This window comes from Danio rerio, chromosome 23, assembly GCF_052040795.2.
Source record: "Danio rerio strain M-AB ecotype USA chromosome 23, GRCz13ab, whole genome shotgun sequence".
Taxonomy (NCBI): Eukaryota; Metazoa; Chordata; class Actinopteri; order Cypriniformes; family Danionidae; genus Danio; species Danio rerio.
The window spans coordinates 28,207,640-28,225,416 of NC_141043.1; the positions used below are offsets into that span (position 1 = coordinate 28,207,640).

At 39.2% G+C, this 17,777-nt stretch overlaps 1 protein-coding gene across 5 annotated transcripts in view; it reads left to right on the forward strand.

Moving 5' to 3' along the window:
- wnk3 (WNK lysine deficient protein kinase 3) overlaps window positions 1-17,777 on the forward strand; it is a 77,153-nt gene that overhangs the window by 48,281 nt on the left and 11,095 nt on the right. For 2 of the 5 annotated variants that reach the window (XR_015523599.1, XM_087307143.1), the window contains exons 4-19: window positions 590-810; window positions 1,727-1,884; window positions 2,172-2,260; window positions 2,345-2,564; window positions 2,699-3,011; window positions 3,806-3,912; window positions 4,100-4,285; window positions 6,924-10,232; window positions 10,976-11,016; window positions 11,100-11,229; window positions 11,320-11,436; window positions 11,587-11,688; window positions 12,082-12,130; window positions 12,352-12,504; window positions 12,701-14,265; window positions 16,290-16,539. Coding sequence is in view for 4 of the 5 variants with exons in the window: in XM_087307143.1 (XP_087163269.1) it covers window positions 590-810; window positions 1,727-1,884; window positions 2,172-2,260; window positions 2,345-2,564; window positions 2,699-3,011; window positions 3,806-3,912; window positions 4,100-4,285; window positions 6,924-10,232; window positions 10,976-11,016; window positions 11,100-11,229; window positions 11,320-11,436; window positions 11,587-11,688; window positions 12,082-12,130; window positions 12,352-12,504; window positions 12,701-14,265; window positions 16,290-16,539 (7,010 nt within the window). In the remaining variant the exon portion in view is untranslated. The remainder of the gene's footprint in view (window positions 1-589; window positions 811-1,726; window positions 1,885-2,171; window positions 2,261-2,344; window positions 2,565-2,698; window positions 3,012-3,805; window positions 3,913-4,099; window positions 4,286-6,923; window positions 10,233-10,975; window positions 11,017-11,099; window positions 11,230-11,319; window positions 11,437-11,586; window positions 11,689-12,081; window positions 12,131-12,351; window positions 12,505-12,700; window positions 14,266-16,289; window positions 16,540-17,777) is intronic. The other 3 variants (XM_087307144.1, XM_087307145.1, XM_087307146.1) reach the window with 3 other exon arrangements.

Sequence of the window (17,777 nt, forward strand, 5' to 3'; positions counted from 1 at the left end):
CTTAACTAGGTTAATTAGGTTAACTAGGCAGGTTAGGGTAATTAGGCAAAAAAATCGGGAAAAAATTGCTCAATGGGGCTAATTATTTTGACGTCAAAATGGTTCACCAAAAATTAAAAACTGCTTTTATTCTAGTTGAAATAAAACAATTAAAGTCTTTCTCCAGAAAAAAAAAATATTATCATACATACTGTGAACATTTCCTTTCTATGTTAAACATCATTTGGGAAATATTTTTTTAAAAAAAAGAAAAAAAATAATTCAAAGAGGGCTAATAATTCTGACTTCAACTGTATATATTATCAATAAAAGAAATATTGTAAAGTATGCTTGCATGTTAGCTTAAACACAGTTAAAGGCACAAACTTTGTTTATGCTTTTATTCTTTTCCTACAAAGTTGTTATAAATAAAAATATTGATGCATGTACTCCATCAAAATATACTTTTAACTATCATGGTCAACTTGTCAGCTCTTGCTTTTATACTCAAATTTGTTGTTATTTTTGGTTCATTCAGCCTGTTGCTGTCCGGAATCATACAGTTTTAACATTCAGAAATGTTGCTTAATATTTTTTTTCTCTGCTTCAGGTATCTTAAGCGCTTTAAGGTGATGAAGCCCAAGGTTTTGCGCAGCTGGTGCCGGCAGATTCTAAAGGGTCTCCAGTTCCTACACACTCGTACGCCACCCATTGTTCACCGTGACCTCAAGTGTGATAACATCTTCATCACAGGCCCAACAGGATCAGTAAAAATTGGGGACCTGGGTCTTGCCACCCTCATGCGGACATCGTTTGCCAAGAGTGTCATAGGTGTGCGCTCTTGATTACATTTCTTGTGTATGGTTTAAGCTGGATATGTGATTGGCCTCTTTATAGTCATTTGGTAAGGCGTTGTGTTTTGAACGGGGTGCAGGTCTTCCACACTAGTGGCTGTAATTATGGTGTCTGTCAAGGATCCAAGAACAGATCTCTTTTTGCTTGCTGTCTCTTTAACTCTCTTAACTCATAATGCCAGACTGCAGCTCAATAAAGGGCACCGCTCGCTGCCACACATTATTGACAGCAATATGTGCACGCATAAAAACATCAATGCCTATTGATTTATTTTTTTTTTAAACATATATATTTGCTGAGAGGAAAGTTAGCACGCCAGATATTCACATTAGAACAAAGCCAAATAAGGAAGCAGCATATCTATTTAAAGCATTGTTCTTTTTACCATGGTAAACCTGAAAGCTAACAGCAGTAGCTTGCGGATTCAGTTATTTCTTGTCTCACTAAGATGGAGGTTGCTGCAAAGGCTATTGTAATTAGCAAGTTCAAAGCGCCAGGGCGCTGCATAGATGATCATGTCTGCTTGCTGTGGCTGAAATTCTTCATGTGAATTTCAATAATTCTGAGATCAGAGAAAGAGACACACTTTGTTCAAGAGCATCTTGATTGCTTCAGAGATTATCTACTTGTGGTTTGCAGTTAAATGAGAGGATTTAGTTTTAAAATTTTAAAACAAGCCTTATATGAAGAAGGCACATTTATAGGCTTGAAACGCCAAGATTATTCTGAGTTTTCATGACTACTTGATCATTGGCTGTTGTCAAGGAAAAATTAAATTAATAGTTTACCAGATTTTTGTTTGTATCATAGCAACAGATGCTAAAGATGGAAAACCTGACACACGGATGCAAAAAAGAGACAATTTCCAATTAATGTTGTATTAATTTTTCAGGAACTCCAGAGTTCATGGCTCCAGAGATGTATGAGGAGCACTATGACGAGTCAGTGGATGTCTATGCCTTTGGCATGTGCATGCTAGAAATGGCTACCTCAGAGTACCCCTATTCAGAATGCCAAAATGCTGCACAGATCTACCGCAAAGTCACAAGTGTAAGTTGTTATGACTCTTGATATTTAGATAATCATAGGGTGAATTCACTTAAATGTGCTGATCAACATATATCATGATGCATGTTGTTATCATGTGCTTTTTAGACGACACCGCTATAATGTTTTAGCATGTGCAAATAAACAGCACTTCACAATTTATTCTTCGTTAATTCACTGTTCTGTTTTATTCTTAGCTCATGCACTAGTTTTATATGTACTTCAGTACTCGCATAGCATCCAGGTGTGAATCACATGGGGATGAACACATCTGTTTTGTTTTTGTGCAGGGCATCAAGCCTGCCAGTTTTGACAAAGTAAATGACCCTGAGGTAAAAGAAATCATTGAGGGCTGCATTCGCCAAAACCGATTAGAGCGGTAAGCACGTACCTCGTGAAAGTTCTTCTGTAAGTGAAGCGAGAATGTGAAATGATCATCTACCTTCTCTGTTTTCACCCTCAGGCTCTCAGTGAAGGACCTCCTAAATCATGCCTTCTTCGCAGAGGACACCGGTGTTCGTGTGGAGCTTGCAGAGGAAGATACAGGCTGCAAAGACTGCCTGGCCCTGCGCATCTGGGTTGAAGAGCCAAAGAAACTCAAAGGCAAGCACAAGGACAATGAGGCCATCGAGTTCAGCTATGACCTGGAGAACGATAGTGCTGAAGAAGTTGCTCTAGAGATGGTGAGAAATGCAGGAGAGGACAAAGAGTGTATTATACATGTCAGATATCAGAAATAATGGAAACTATAGCATGTGCTATTTATAGTGATCTCATTCACCCTTTTGTTTTTTCTATTCTATTTTTTTTTTTAAAGGTAAAATCTGGCTTTTTCCATGAAAGCGACGCTAAGGTAGTGGGGAAGTCCATCAGAGACAGGGTGACTCTAATTAAGAAGTCTCGTGAACGGCGGCTCCTCCAACAGCAGCAGCAGCAACAACAACAAAGTCTGGATGAACGCCGTGATTCTTCTGTCCTTACCACCTCCATTCCTTATGTTCATCCTTCTTGCACCACCTCCTCACAGGGCACAGGTGCCGCTGCAGCTGCCGGGGGTCAAGGAGAGGCAGAGGAGCTGCCAGAAGTTGACCAACATGTCCAACAACAAGGCACTGCATCAGGCCTCACAGGTGCACAATTCAAAGAGAATCACAATCTGAAAGTGATAGTTCACTTAAATATGAACTGGCCCAAGTTTTGTCATCATTTACTCAATCTTGACTCCTTCCAAACCAGGTTGAGTTTTTTGTTATGAAATATTTAGAAAAATCTGGGAAACCGGTAACTAACTAGTATTTGTTTGTCCTGCTATTTGTCTTAATGGTTACTGCTTTCCAACATTCTTAAAAATTTGGGGAAATGAGGGGGAAAACTCATTCATGAAGAAATTCTCATTTTCATTTATTGATACAATTAACCCAAAACACTCCTTGAAAGAAAATCTAATTCTTCTTTCACACACCGAAAAAATTTGATATTTAGGAGAAAAATAAGGCTGTGAGTAGAGGGACATCATTCTTCATTTTAATTGTGTGCTTTTTAGTGTAAACTAATCTTGCTATCACCTCTTTTTTACCATTATACATGGGAAGAGGCTGCTGTAAATATTTAGTTTGAGCATATTGCTGCATTTAAACTAAGTTGAGTGGTGCAACACAAAATTATTTAGAAGTGTGTAAGATGTACCTTTGACTCCCTTTAAGTCACAACTAGGCTATGTTTTAGCTTGCCCACTGTTGGTGGAACTAGCCCCAAAAGAATAAACACAAACCTGTTTTGAAAAAGTCAAATTTGAGTAAAATATGGCAGAATGTTTATTTTGGAGGAACTATTTCTTTAATATGAACTACTGATTACATTTAACTTATATTTGACCCAAATTGGGGTATAAATCTTATTTTTTGTTCCGCTTTTCCCTATTCAGAGAGTGAGAGTCTTGCTGCTGTCCCTGGACAGAGCCAAGCCTTTTCAGCTCCCGATTCAGGGAATCCTTGTGCTCATGCTCAAACCAGCTACCCCACTGGCACATCTGTAAGTCCTGCTACTTCCATATACGTTGCATGCCTGCAAACTTTGTTTCCTGTGCCACACTGGACATCTCAAGCTGCTGAGATACCACCATTCTTGCTCATTTGAAACCTTTGATGTGCAACACAAAAAAAGTCATTGTTGTGTAAATGTACACTTTGGACAGATAAGAATTGTTTCCTTTATTTAGGGAGCGTCTCACCCTCAACTGCTCCCAATTGGTCAGAGCGGAGGGGTTCCAAATGTGCCGGTTGGCCAGAATGGTGGGATATCTGGCATTTCCATTGGCCAAAGTGGTGGTGGGGCTCAGACTTTCATTCAACCAGTCACTATGGCTTCACAGGTCCCATTAATTGTGCCTCAACAATATTCTCAGGTGATTGTCTCCCTTGTGTCCAGCTTTTCCCTTTTCTCGATTTCACTCTTTTTGCACTGGACACAATAAATTATGACTAAACAAATCTTGGTAGACTTGGTTCACTCAGTCTCTAATGTTATTTTAATGGAATTTGTTGAGGGACTGATATTTCACTCCTCATGATCATGTCCATGTGTCAGAATATAAAGTTACAATAACTTTGTGCCATGTCTATTTATTTCCAGAGACAATATATAGACATGACACACTATTACTGAAATGCATTTCCTCTCAGAAACCTCTGCCTCTGTGTATTCTGTGTTCTGTGACTTTGATTTAGGTCGTCATGTGCCGAGTTGCGTGATGTTCACTGACCTACATTTTTAATGTTGTGTCCAGAGAACACATTTTTTGCTGAATTTCACTGTAATATTGAGTTGATTTATAAACTGAACTATAGCCTGTTATTTAAAGTGAACACATTTTCTTCACTTCAAACCAAGCTGAAATTAAGTTAAATTGCTACATTTATTATTCATGTTTTTTATATGATGCTACAGCAGATATATGCCAGAACACGATGAAGCAAAAGGAAAAAAAATACACAATAATGTATGCAGAGCAGCAACAGTATTTGAGCTGGAAAAGGTACAAACTTTACAAGTTGACAGATAGAAATTAATTTCCTAAAGCAATAGGTTAAGGCCTATTCACATTAAAAGCAAATTCAAAGCAAATTGAATCAAAAAATATGGTTCAGGTCAAGTACAAGAAGAATTTTTGTTTCAGTCTCTGAAATTAAATCTGGGCATGCTACATCTATCATATTGTTAATACATGACCTACTATTGTCCAATAGACTGATTTCACGCGGCCATCATTTTAAACAGCGAAATCGAGCCTGTGGTAGGAAGAAACCCGGAAGTATCGCCTGAGTCACAGAGGAATTTGTGTACCTGGCTGTATATCTTATGAGCGAAGAGAAAGTGACACAAATTTATAATTTCACTGCCATCCAAGTGACCCGAAAGTCCGTTCTGAATAAATAGTGAAAATATAAAGGGATATTGGACCTCATTTTCAACTAAGTTAAGGGAAATAGCACTAGTTAGCTGACATTTTCTTTTCTGAACACACGTTTTAGATACCATTTATCAAACAAGTTAATGAACTGATACTTTCACTATATTAGACTTGTCACGATACAAAATTTCGATTCTGAAATGTAAAAAAAAAACAAAAAAAACGTCCATTTCCCATTAACATTTAAGCACTGTTGATGACGTTCTTAAACAGCGCTGATTTTCTATGGTGTTCATGTGCTCAACAGAAATGACTGTTATTGACCATGAAGGTCATCAGTTCACCTCACTTCACCGATGTTCACCAAGTGCAAACACAGACTTGAGATCCTGATAAATTGACTGATCTTCATGGCTTTAAAACACTCCAATGTCCGTCTATCTGTGTTTGCAATCTGTGAAGAGCGGTATACTTATGACCTTCACAGCCAATCACAGTCATTTCTGTTGAGCACTGGTGAACACTATGGCAAATCAGCGCTGTTTATGAACACGCTCAATGGCGCTTAAATGTTAGCAGGAAATAGACGTTTTTAAAAGTTTAGTACCGGGACAACACTATTACAGACAACACGAGGATGTGCTACAGTGAACTGCATTGTTTATGGCTCACCGGGTTACATAGGCTGAAGCAGGAAAGCGTCACCGCGTTGTTTACCTGGTGCCATGAACTGAAACTTAGGAGGACACTTAAGCGTATTATCCTTAAAGAGATTGTAATGTTGTTTGATGCCTAATATGCATTAATTGTTTAAATTAAACTGAACTGAATGATATTAAAGTGATGTTTACACCATTTATGCATTTTGAAATCGCCGCAACAGGTGGTGGTTTGTCCACTGCATGCTGTTGAAATGTTTACAGTGCTGATCCTATACTTCCGTGTTTCTTTCCACCGCAGCCTCGCTTTTGGGTTTTAAAATGGCTGCTGTGTGACATAAGCGTATGTGATACTTCACTTCCAGTGATTAATTTTCTTCATGGGACAGTAAAGTGTCATTAGATGTTCACCTAACCCCCTTTATTTTATACTTATTGGCATGTACTACTCTGCTGTTTTCACATAGTATTTTGTTCAGATATGGCAACTTTTCACAAATGGTATTTCTGAATTGACATGACCAAAGTATTGCGGTCATTTAAAAAACTTTTGCTGCATTGCAGGGCTCGAATTTGCCAGTAGGAATGCATTGCTGTTATTTAAAGGTTTTGAGCTGCAAAATTGCATTAATGGTAAAATAGACCTATAGGGGAAAAGCTTTTGTGGTGTATTGGACTGACCTGAACACCATCAATATTGCCCTTCATTTTTGGAATACAGCCTCTGTTAAGATTTAACATATGATTACTAAAGAAACAAACATTTTGATCATAGTTTAAACACTGTCTAGTGTTACCCAATAATTGCACAAGCAGAATCTTTTGCTTTCCAAAATGTCTTTTTTCCTTTGGATGATTAATCAATGCACTAATGCTTATTCCTGCTCTCTGTTTTCTCCCTCCCACCACTACATGCTACCCCACTACTTGATCTGGCCTGTTAACTCCTCCCAAATTAATGTTGCTCCTACCAGCCCCTTCCACCTTACTCAGCAGATGTTGCATCCTCACAAATGTTACACTCCCGGCCTACTGATGCCTCCACTCCCCACAGTTCCCTAATACAGTCACAGACATACATGCCCCCAGTATCGCCCCAGGCACCCATGGCTGTCCTTACGTCCTCTATTCCGACTGGAGAACCAATAGCACCAGCAGGCAACATCATGCCACCCATACAGACCCAAACTAGTATTCCTCCTCTTCAACCCATGGATGTTTTGCCCCTGCAAACTGTTGTTCAAAATCAACAGCAAGTGATGCCTGAATTGCCCAGAACGCTGCAACCTAACATCCAGCAACCAACACCACAACAGCAGGCAAATGTAATGCAGCAGCATCAGACAGTCTTGTTGCCACAGCAAACTGACCAGGTTCAGCAAATTAAAGTTTTGTTACAACAGTCACAGCATGCAGAACAACCCCAGGTGGTTCTGCAGGAGCAGGCCCCACATTCCAGTGCATCTCAACAGCCATATATCCCATTACCACAGCAAGCACCGCCAACAATGACCAACCCACAGCAAAGTGAGCTGCAACAGCAGGTGTTTATACAGCAACCTCAAAGCAAACCCCAACAACAAGTTGGGATACAGCCTCAAGTTCAGCAGCATCAGACATCAATACAGCAACCCTCAGTTGATCAGTATCAACACCAGACTCAACAACAGCAAGTGTATGTGCCACAAATAGCAGATCCACAAGACCAAAACGTGATAAAGACTGTGATACAACAAGTACCGGTGCTGCAAGCAATTCAGCAGCCATTACAATTGATAGAGCAACAACAGCAGCAGCTTCTGATTAGGCAACAAATTGAGCAACATCAGAAGGCTGCTTTACAAAACCAAATGGAGCAACATCAACAGCAAGTTTATATTCAGCCACCACAACAGCAAAAAGTGGAACAACAACAAATTCTTATGCAGCAACAGCAAAACTTGGCAGTAAAGCAACAGATAGAGCAACAGCAGCATGCATTAAAGCAACAAAAGCAAATAGAGCAGCAGCAAAAAGCCATTTTACAGCAACAGGCAGAACAGCAAAGACAGCAGCAACAGACTTTGTTTCAGCAACAGCAGCTGGAGCAGCAACAAGTATTACTGCAGCAGCAACAGCGTGAACAACAACAGGCTCTTCTCCAGCAGCAACAGTTGGAGCAGCAAGCTTTACTGCAACAACAGCAGCAACTTCAGTTAAAGCAGCAACAAGCTCTTCTACATCAACAACAGCTGGAGCAGCAGCAGCAGGCTTTGTTTAAACAGCAGCAGCTGGAGCAACAGCAAGCTCTTTTGCAGCAGCAGCAGCAGCAAGCTCTCGTTCAGCAGCAGCAACAGTTAGAGCAAAAAGTACTGCTACAGCTGCAACAGCAACAGCAGCAACACATCGATCAGCAGCAAAATTTAATACGCCAACAGCAGCCTCAGCAGATCGAGGCTGTTTTACAGCAACAACCACAACTTCAGAACTCAACTGATCAACAATTGCAGCAGCAAATATTTCAACAACAGACCGAGCAGCAACAGATGCAGCAGCATCTACTGATGAAACAACAGCAGATGGAATTACAGCGACAACAAGCTCTACAAGCTGAGAAACAACGACAGCAAGTTCTATTGCAACAACAACATTTGGAGCAACATGCAGCTCTGGTGGATCATAGTGGGCAGCAACAAGCAACCCTGGTGAAAGCACAGTCTCCAGAAATGGTCCAGCAGATTAGTCAAGTGCAGCAATCTCAACAAATGATGTCTCTACAACCGCAGCCTCATCTTGCTCAACAACAAACTGACCAGACACAGGTCTTGACTCAGCAACAAGCCATTCTTCCCCAAGCAACACACAGACCTTCTCTGGTAGACTTGCAAATCCCAACCCTGCTTCAAGCAGCACCTAAAATAGTCAGCACTCAAATACCTACCCAAGTTCAAGCCCCAGTACTTTTGCAGCAACAGGTGCCACCTCAGATGTCAGCTCAACCTACAGCACAAGTACAACTCCAGAGTCAAGGTGAACCAACAATTTATAACCAGATTGCAATGCAGAGTCAAAGTCATCCCGCACAGCAGTCAATGGGAGGTCAAATTCAGACAGGCCAATTGCAAATTCCACAATCAACCCAACAAATCACATCCCCAACACAAGTTCCTACACCACAACCCATTCATTCTTTTGTTCCAACTTCAACACAGATGGTCTCACAAGGGCAAACCCTTCCACCTCAACCTCAACTGGTACCCCCTCAAGCTGCAGCTTCTCTCCAGTGTCAAGTTGCAGTAGGGTCATCTGCACCTGCATCTTTTGTACAAGCTACAGTCCCAACTGCTTCTACACTTGTGCCCACACAGTATGCTCAAGCACCTGTTGCTTCTCAAACGATCCAGTCTGTTCAGTTAGACCTCACTCAACCTGTGAAGCAGCAACAACAACAACAGCCGCCTCTGCAGCAATATCAGCAAGCGGTGCTATCTCCGGTGTCACTTGCACCTACGATCAATCCAGTGGCTTCTTCCTCAACACAGTGCTATTTACAGCAGACAAACCAATCACAAATGCAGGTCCAAACCCAACAAGTAATTCAAGCTCAGCAACAACCAGTCAGTTTGGCCTCGATGCAGGCAGTCTTGCAGCCCCTGCCTTTAGTGCAGCCTCAGGCTACCCAACAGTATGAGCAGCATTTGCCTCAAGCCCACCATGTGCAACAACAACCCCTCCACCATCAGCAGCAGCTTCTGCCCCCAAATGCTGTTATACCACAAGATATCCACCAACAAACTTGTCAGCCTCAACCAGTGCTCCAGCATGTGCTCCCATTACACACTGCACCCAGTCAGGTACCTCAGTCCCAAGCTAGTACAGTACCTCTCTACAGTCAGGTGGTGTCAGCTTCCCCCCAGCAGAAATTAACTCTTCACACTCAAACACAGTCTAGCATGCAGTCACAAGTGCTCTCAAACTCACAGGCACAGACTCACATAGAGCCCACTGGAGCATTTGAGCATCCTCATTACACCCAGGCTGCCTTTATGCCATCACAGATTCCCACAAGTCCATCTCATACTTCCATACAGCCCTCTTCCACTCTCCCAGCCCAACAACCAGTTGTCCCAGTTTCAGAAATTCCTGTCCCAGCAGACGCACAGCTAACACAGGCAAGGCCTGCTGATTTGATCCCTGCTTCCACTCCTACTGTCAATACTACCCAGTCCCATGACTCAAACGGCTCTGTGCTGACAACCGCCATGCTGGCAGAAAGTGACGCTGCATTGCTGGGCATTGCTCAGGTACAAAACCACTGTAAATTAGATTACCATACATTATACCTTATTGTCACACATTATAACCTTTCCATTCACTATAACAGTGAGAATTTTTGTGTAGTGAGTATGGCAGTGTTTATTGTGTGTGTGTGTGTGTGTGTGTGTGTGTGTGTGTGTGTGTGTGTGTGTGTGTGTGTGTGTGTGTGTGTGTGTGTGTGTGTGTGTGTGTGTGTGTGTGTGTATATATATATATATATATATATATATATATATATATATATATTGTATATATTGTATATATATTGTGTTTTTCTTTTAATATATATATATATTTAGTATACGAGTATATATTACATTTAGTATATATTAGTATAAATAAAATTTAGTATATATTTATATAAGTATTTTATAAGTAATCAATATTTAAGGTTTTGTAGGCATAACAATATCAGTCTATTTTAAACTGAGTTGTAATACCTAGAACATAACACTAAAATCACAACACCTACAAAAAGTTAAACTTACGAAAATCAAACTTACAGTTTTGTCTCCTAAAAAAACTTTAAACTTTACATTTTTTATCTATTTTCACACAAAGTATTGTGTAATACTTTGCTGGTCATTTTACTTATGAAACTTTTTTGTATTATTTGATTATTATTTGCAAACATCATTACGTTACTGATGCTTGGTTCTTTGTTTTTCTTTTTGTTTTTATGTTGTTATGTGGTGGTTCCTGTTTGTTTGTCTTTTCTTTCACTTATTAGGAAAGCCTAATTCACTCTGCCAACAGGGGATCTTTATTATGGTAAGTGCTTTTGTCTAGTTGTGACAGCATATTAAACATTGAACAATGTTTTCAAACTATTAATAAAATGTCATAAAATCCAGCTCTGCTCCTACCAATGGAGATGAGGGCCAGTTGGTGTGGCCTAGTGGAAAACTAGATAAGGCAAAATGTCAGAGGAGATCATCCTGTCAGAAGACTGAAAAAACTCACTTCCAACTCTGCATGTTGCAGGTAAGGAAATCATAATATTTGCAATATTTTCTGCTCTTCTCTTTTAATTAAAAAATATATACAACAAGCACTTATGTTTATATGTTATAGGTCTCATGCACAGGAGACAACATGGTAGAATGCCAGTTGGAGACTCACAGCAACAAGATGGTCACGTTCAAGTTTGACACTGAGGGAGATGCACCTGAAGACATTGCAGATTACATGGTAATATATTTTTTTAGCTGCTACAGTGATTCATTTGCTTCTTGTGAAATGGCATGCTAAGAAAATCTGTAATAGCTGATCCTGACCTGTGGCTTTTTCATTCGGAGTGTGTCTTCATCAGTAGATTTCTTCACAATATGTTTTGTGTAGGTGGAGGAGGACTTCGTCCTTGAGCCTGAAAAAGAAAAATTTGTTGAGGAGCTGAGATCTATAGTGAAGAAAGCTCAAGCAATATTAAGTACTCAGTCGCAGGTTTGTCATTCAATGTTGTGTGTTGCTATTGTTGAAAAAATTCTCCATTTGTTTTTTGTAATGTATTTTTATTTGAAATTTATTCCTACTATATTTCAGATATCCGTCTCAATATTCCAATATGCTAATTTCTGATTATTCTAATGTGCTAATCTCTTATTCAGAGTTAAAAACAAATATGCTATGTCGTTTTTGTGGAAACCATTATGCAGCTTACGGGATTGTTTAGAACTGCATTTGTTTGAAATAAAATGTCTTTAGTGAATAGTGTTTTGCAGTTTTTTTTTTAAATGACAAAATTGCTTAAAAATAAAAATAGGGACTTCAAACAATGATTAATTTTATATAGTAGCATATGTTGTTCTTTTTATTATTTAAATTTTTTTGTCACAGACTGGATCCCTGGAGCAGCTCCAAGTGAGCACCCCATCCAGTGCAACAAGTGAGTGTAACAATCTCGCATTAGCATTTCTCTCATATTAAATCATAAAACAAATTTAAGCTCAAAATAGCATTGTTTTTTCAGCATTGCATGGGTTTCTTTTAATATTGATTACAATAAATAAAAAATATTAACCAAGGCTTTTCAAAATTAAAAATGTACACCTTTGTTACAGTTGATACATTTACTGTTCACTGTTTTTTTTTTTTACATTTCCAAAGTGGATTCAGCCCCTCAGTCTTCTCCAGTAGGTCGCTGGCGGTTCTTCATTAACCAGACTATTCGTCACCGTGATTCGCACTCCAACCAGGGAGCTTCGACTCCCCCTCCAGTGGGGGAGAACAGAGTTCCCAAGTCCATAGAAACCGAGAAAGGTAGAAAACTCATTGACACCCTTAACTTTTGGCCTGCAGTGAAATTTCCAGTAGAAGTTACCTAACTTATATTTCAACTTCAGAATGTTTTTGACAATAATATTAAATTGCAATAAAGATATGATTATTAATGAGACTAATGTTAACTCGCATGACAACTAAAGAATAATTTAAATTCTGTTTAATGTATTATCAGATCATGAGAGCCCGCAGCGCTCCGAGTCTTTTGCTGGAATAGCATCTTCCCCAAGTTCTTCACTATCTGCATCCTCTCCTCCAGTCTCTACTGTATCCGCTCCTGCATCCATGTCAGCCTCAGCCATGGCTGCTCAAAAAGATTTAACACCTGCTGCCTTGCCAGCAGTAGAGAAAGTCTCCTCTACTATGCTGACCGCAGGTCCAGTCCCTGTCATGGCCTCCAGCACTTCTGCCACTCCTTTTCCTGCAGCCATGGCCCTCACAGGCTCTAATGTGGACCAAGGAGAATCTGCTGTTAAAGGTGAGGGTCAACAGCCTTATGTGACTCCTCCAACGTCACTGTTGACCCATGCTGACCCATCTCAGCACTTAATTGTTCAAACCCAGATGGCACCCTCACAGATGCCAGATATACCTCAACAAAGCCAGACACTTCAATCAACATTGATCACAACTGAACAAGTTCAGCAACCGCAGATTACCCCTCAGCCACTTCTGCAGGACGCTCCACAGCTACCTAAACCAGAATCAAAATCGCTACCACAGGCAGTGCCTAAAGAGATGGTTCCTTTGCATGAAGGTCTTTCAGCTGCCCAAGTTCAGCAGGTCCCTCTCCAGCAAGTACCAGTAGAATCGCAACAGCAACCAATGCAACAGACCACATTCTTACAGCAAACATCCAGTGCAGAGCAGATCCAGCAGCACATGGCAGAACAGTTTTTATCTCAAGAAACCAAATCAGCTCCAATGATACTGAACATGCATCCACAGCATGGCTTCCAGACCCAGGATCCTCAGCAGGTTCAAGCTCCATTGCAGTCTGTGATCCCCCAGCAGGCTCCAATTGAGCAAACCCAGACATTATATAAACAGCTCCCACATGATATGATGCCAGTGGCAAAAACCGCAGTGCAGAAGCAAGTGTCTTTCCAGCAGTCAGAGTCTGAGCTGTCTACGGGTGAGGACACCGGCAGCCACTCTGCACTTCCGCATCCCTCTTTAGACACCTCTCTTCCACCCCTCCCTCTCTCTGAAACAGCTCTTCCTGCCCTCTCCCACACATTCACTCCTTCTCCAGCACAGCCTTCTTCAGTAGCAGAGTCGGACAGTGAAGGCCCTCCCAAAATTGAGTTTGTGGATAACCGAATCAAGACTTTGGATGAGAAATTGAGGACTCTGCTCTATCAGGAGCACGGCGGCAGTGGAGCAGCTGTGGGCAGTGCCTCCACAGGAGGAACTGCTCCAGCCTGCTCCACTTCAGGATCTGCCACAGCCTCTACCGCAGTTGATGAGTCTTCAGAAGTCCCCTACGCATTCTCCCTACCTCCTGCCACCTCCTCGGACACCTCCCCTCACTCCACCTCTTCCACAACCTCCTCCACCACCCCTCGCTCTTCCTCCACCTCCCCGGATGGAGAGCGAGAGAAAGCAGGCGAGGAGACGACGACTATCCCACCTGCGGTACAACAACAGCCTGCCTCCTCTACATCCCCTCCATGCTCTCTTCTTTCCCATCCACAGGAGCCTGGATCCCCAAAAGTTACTATTCAATCATCAGTAAGCGTAAGTAAGGGTGTGTGTGTCTTACATAGTCCCTGTATACAACTGGTTCTAAGATGCTTTTTGGTTGTTTGGATTACAAGTAGACAAGGGAGACACATTCATGTTTTCTCTTAGCATTCGTCAACTTTCTACCTCTTTTATTTATTTGAGGTGAGGCTGTTTGTACAGTATATCTGAGCATGTTCCACAATTATGAAATGAGCTCCTTCTAATTACATATGAAGCTTGATTAGATCAGAAAGTCAAAGCAATAGGTAAAGCAGCCACTTTTGTCACTTGTCTGATAACCACAAAACTATTCAGAAAACTTTGGGTCTGTGTAATGTTGAAATTGTAATAGAATTGATTAAATGAGAATTTAACTCTTTTTTTTTTTTTTTACCTTCATACCAAACTTAAGATTTCAAATTCTGTCTGGCCAGTGGGCTTTATCAATAAGTCTCATAATAGTAAAGGATCAGGTCAGTTGGCAGTAAGGAGGTGGTCTTTAGTGGTTGTTCAAACCCTTTCAATCTCATAAGCATATACACTGACTAAGAAACTTAGTAAATTGCCTTTTTTATAAATGTCTGCAGTTGGTTGAAAAATTACAAACTTAAAGGGGCAGTATGTAAGTTTGAGACCCAGTGGTTGAACTAAGTATCACATTCCTGGATCAAAACAAACGCAAGCACAGGTTGCCAGATTGACTATAGAGGCTAAAGTCTGAAATATATCGTGTTTAACATTAAAGTAACAGCACACGATAGAAAGAATATTTTACATATTAAAATGAGTTTTTAATGAGTTTAATGAGTTTCAACACCTCAAATTAATATACATACATACATATATATATATATATATATATATATATATATATATATTTATATATATATATATATATATATATATATATATATACATATATGTGTATATATATATATATATATATATATATATACATATATGTGTATATATATATATATATATATATATATACATATATGTGTGTGTATATATATATATATATATATATATATATATATATATATATATATATATATATATATATATATATATATATATATATATATATATAAAAGGGCATCTTCTCAAAGGTGAACAACAAGATAAACTGATCACCTCAGGTACACCTCATGTGCTTAATTTAGTGTTAAATGCTAATTGAGTTTAAATGCCATTTTACGTGACATTTGTCACGGACGCACGCTTTGAGAGTCTTCCTGACTGAATAAATGAAATATGCTGTTTTCCAACAAGGCAACCTGGGTTGCTGAATTATAATCGAGTAAACTGGCATTGGGCAGCTTAAAAAAAATAAAAACAAGACAGCATGCCGGCACAGAAAACACATTTTCAAAGCAGAATAACTGACTTCAGCATTGTTTTTCAGATAAACAAGAATGTTCACTTGACATGTTTCTTAAAAATTTGCAAAATATAATGATATTTTTATGCTTTAGAAAAGTCAAAAACTTACATACAGCACCTTTAAGACATTTCAGAACCCATTTGCACTTTGCTGTTTGTACTCATGTGGTCAGATTGCCTATCTTAATTTTAGGTGTAAACAGGGCCAAAATCAGGTTAATCTTTTGTCGTCCTTTATTCTTTCGCAAAAATAATAAACTACCTTCATATGATAAAAGAAAAAAAGGTTTAATTTAACATAAAGCCTTTTTAATAATTGTCTCTTAACTGCTCTTTTTTGTATCATTAAGAAAATATAAAAGGCAAATAAATTATGCATAGACCACAACCATAAAAAAAGAAATTAAAAAATGTTAAAATAAAATTTTAAAATATGAGAAATCTAAATAAATTTAATCTTGACAATAAAGTTTGCAGTCAAAGCGAAATATAATAAAAAATTTTTTTTACTCATTCCATCACATCACTATTATGTACACAAATCTTGAAATTGGTAACAAAATTTCAAGTTAAAATTTAATGTTTTTATTATTTTTCATATTATTCTGCTTACATTTGTTTCTCTCCCCTTGTTCACGTGCTATGTCCAGGCTCCCCCTTCCCTCTCTGACAGCTGCACCCCTGGAGATGTTCTGTTGCCTTCCTCTTCTCAGCCGCCCGTCCCACTGTGGCCTGGACAGCAGCAGCACAATGAAGGAGGTGGATATTTTGGCCTAAACCTGACATGTCCTAGTATCAGAAATCCTGTTAGCAAGAAATCCTGGACTCGCAAATTCAAAAGCTGGGCATGCAAACTGCGCCACTCCGCCAGCTTGTTCAAGAAGCCCAGAGTCCAGCAAGGTAGTGTTCGCAGGAAGCGCGCAAGAGAGAGCGAGTGAGGGGTGTGGGTGGGCACAGAAAATAAATGTTTAGATTAAAAGTAATATAGCTGACCCCTTACCTTGCTAGATAGGGATTTCTTAATTGCTAAAACATACTGTTAGAATTAATAATTAGTTATTAATCCTAATAGTTTTTGATGGTGGTTGTTGCTGTGTGCTTAGTCTGTAATGAAGTCATTACATCACCTAGCGATTACATTTTTCTTGCTTTAGTTTTTTTGTTGTGGAATTGCTCCTGCTTTACATTAACATTTATGTTGTAGATTCCTTTTTGTTTTTGTCTGCATGGGTTACCCAGGGGTAAGAACAGACGAGGGTAGAAAAGGGAGAGAATCTAAGAGGGATGACCCTGGATCTGAGTCTCCAGTCTCACCGTATGCAGTGCTGTTATTGCGGTGCCTGCACCCCTCACCATCCTGCACCCGCCTCACTCACCCACAGCACCTGAAATGGCTAAAATGGCACACTTGTTTAAAAACTACATGGGCTGGACTCTGAAGTTTGCACCTGTTCATTTTGTTTAGTAAAACCTAAATGCCGCAATATGTTGTTCAATCATGTCCAATTAAATTCAGTTCAATTCCTATCCATTATAATGTCAAAATAACAGCTGCAAACTTTTCTTTTAAGAGATTAATCTGACCTAAATGACAGTTATGTTTATAAACTAATTTACTGAAGCTTTAGCAAGTTTAATATCCAGCAAATCAAAGCTATATTTTTATATTCATATGAGTATATGAATCAAAATTTTTGAGTCTGATATGTAACCCTGGACCACAAAATCACTAAATCTTACAGTATGTTGCACAGGTATATTTTTGGCAGTTGACACAAATACATTGCATGTTGTATTGCATAAAATTGCTGATTTTTCTTGTTAGAATAATAATGAATATTATTTTCCATGAATATTTTTCTGTACATATATCAAAACTTAATTTTTGATGAGTAATGTACGTTACTAAGAACTTAAGACAAATTTAAATGTGATTGTCTCATCATTATAATTTTGAATCCTCACATTTCAGATTTTCAAACAATCGTATCTCTGCCAAATCTTGCCCTATACTAACAATATCTAAAATCTTTAACATAATAAAAATGTAACATTCATGACTGTATTTGAGGTCCGTGGTCACATATATGAATCTGAGTTCATTTCTCCAACAGCTTTAGATTATATCCTGTTCTTTC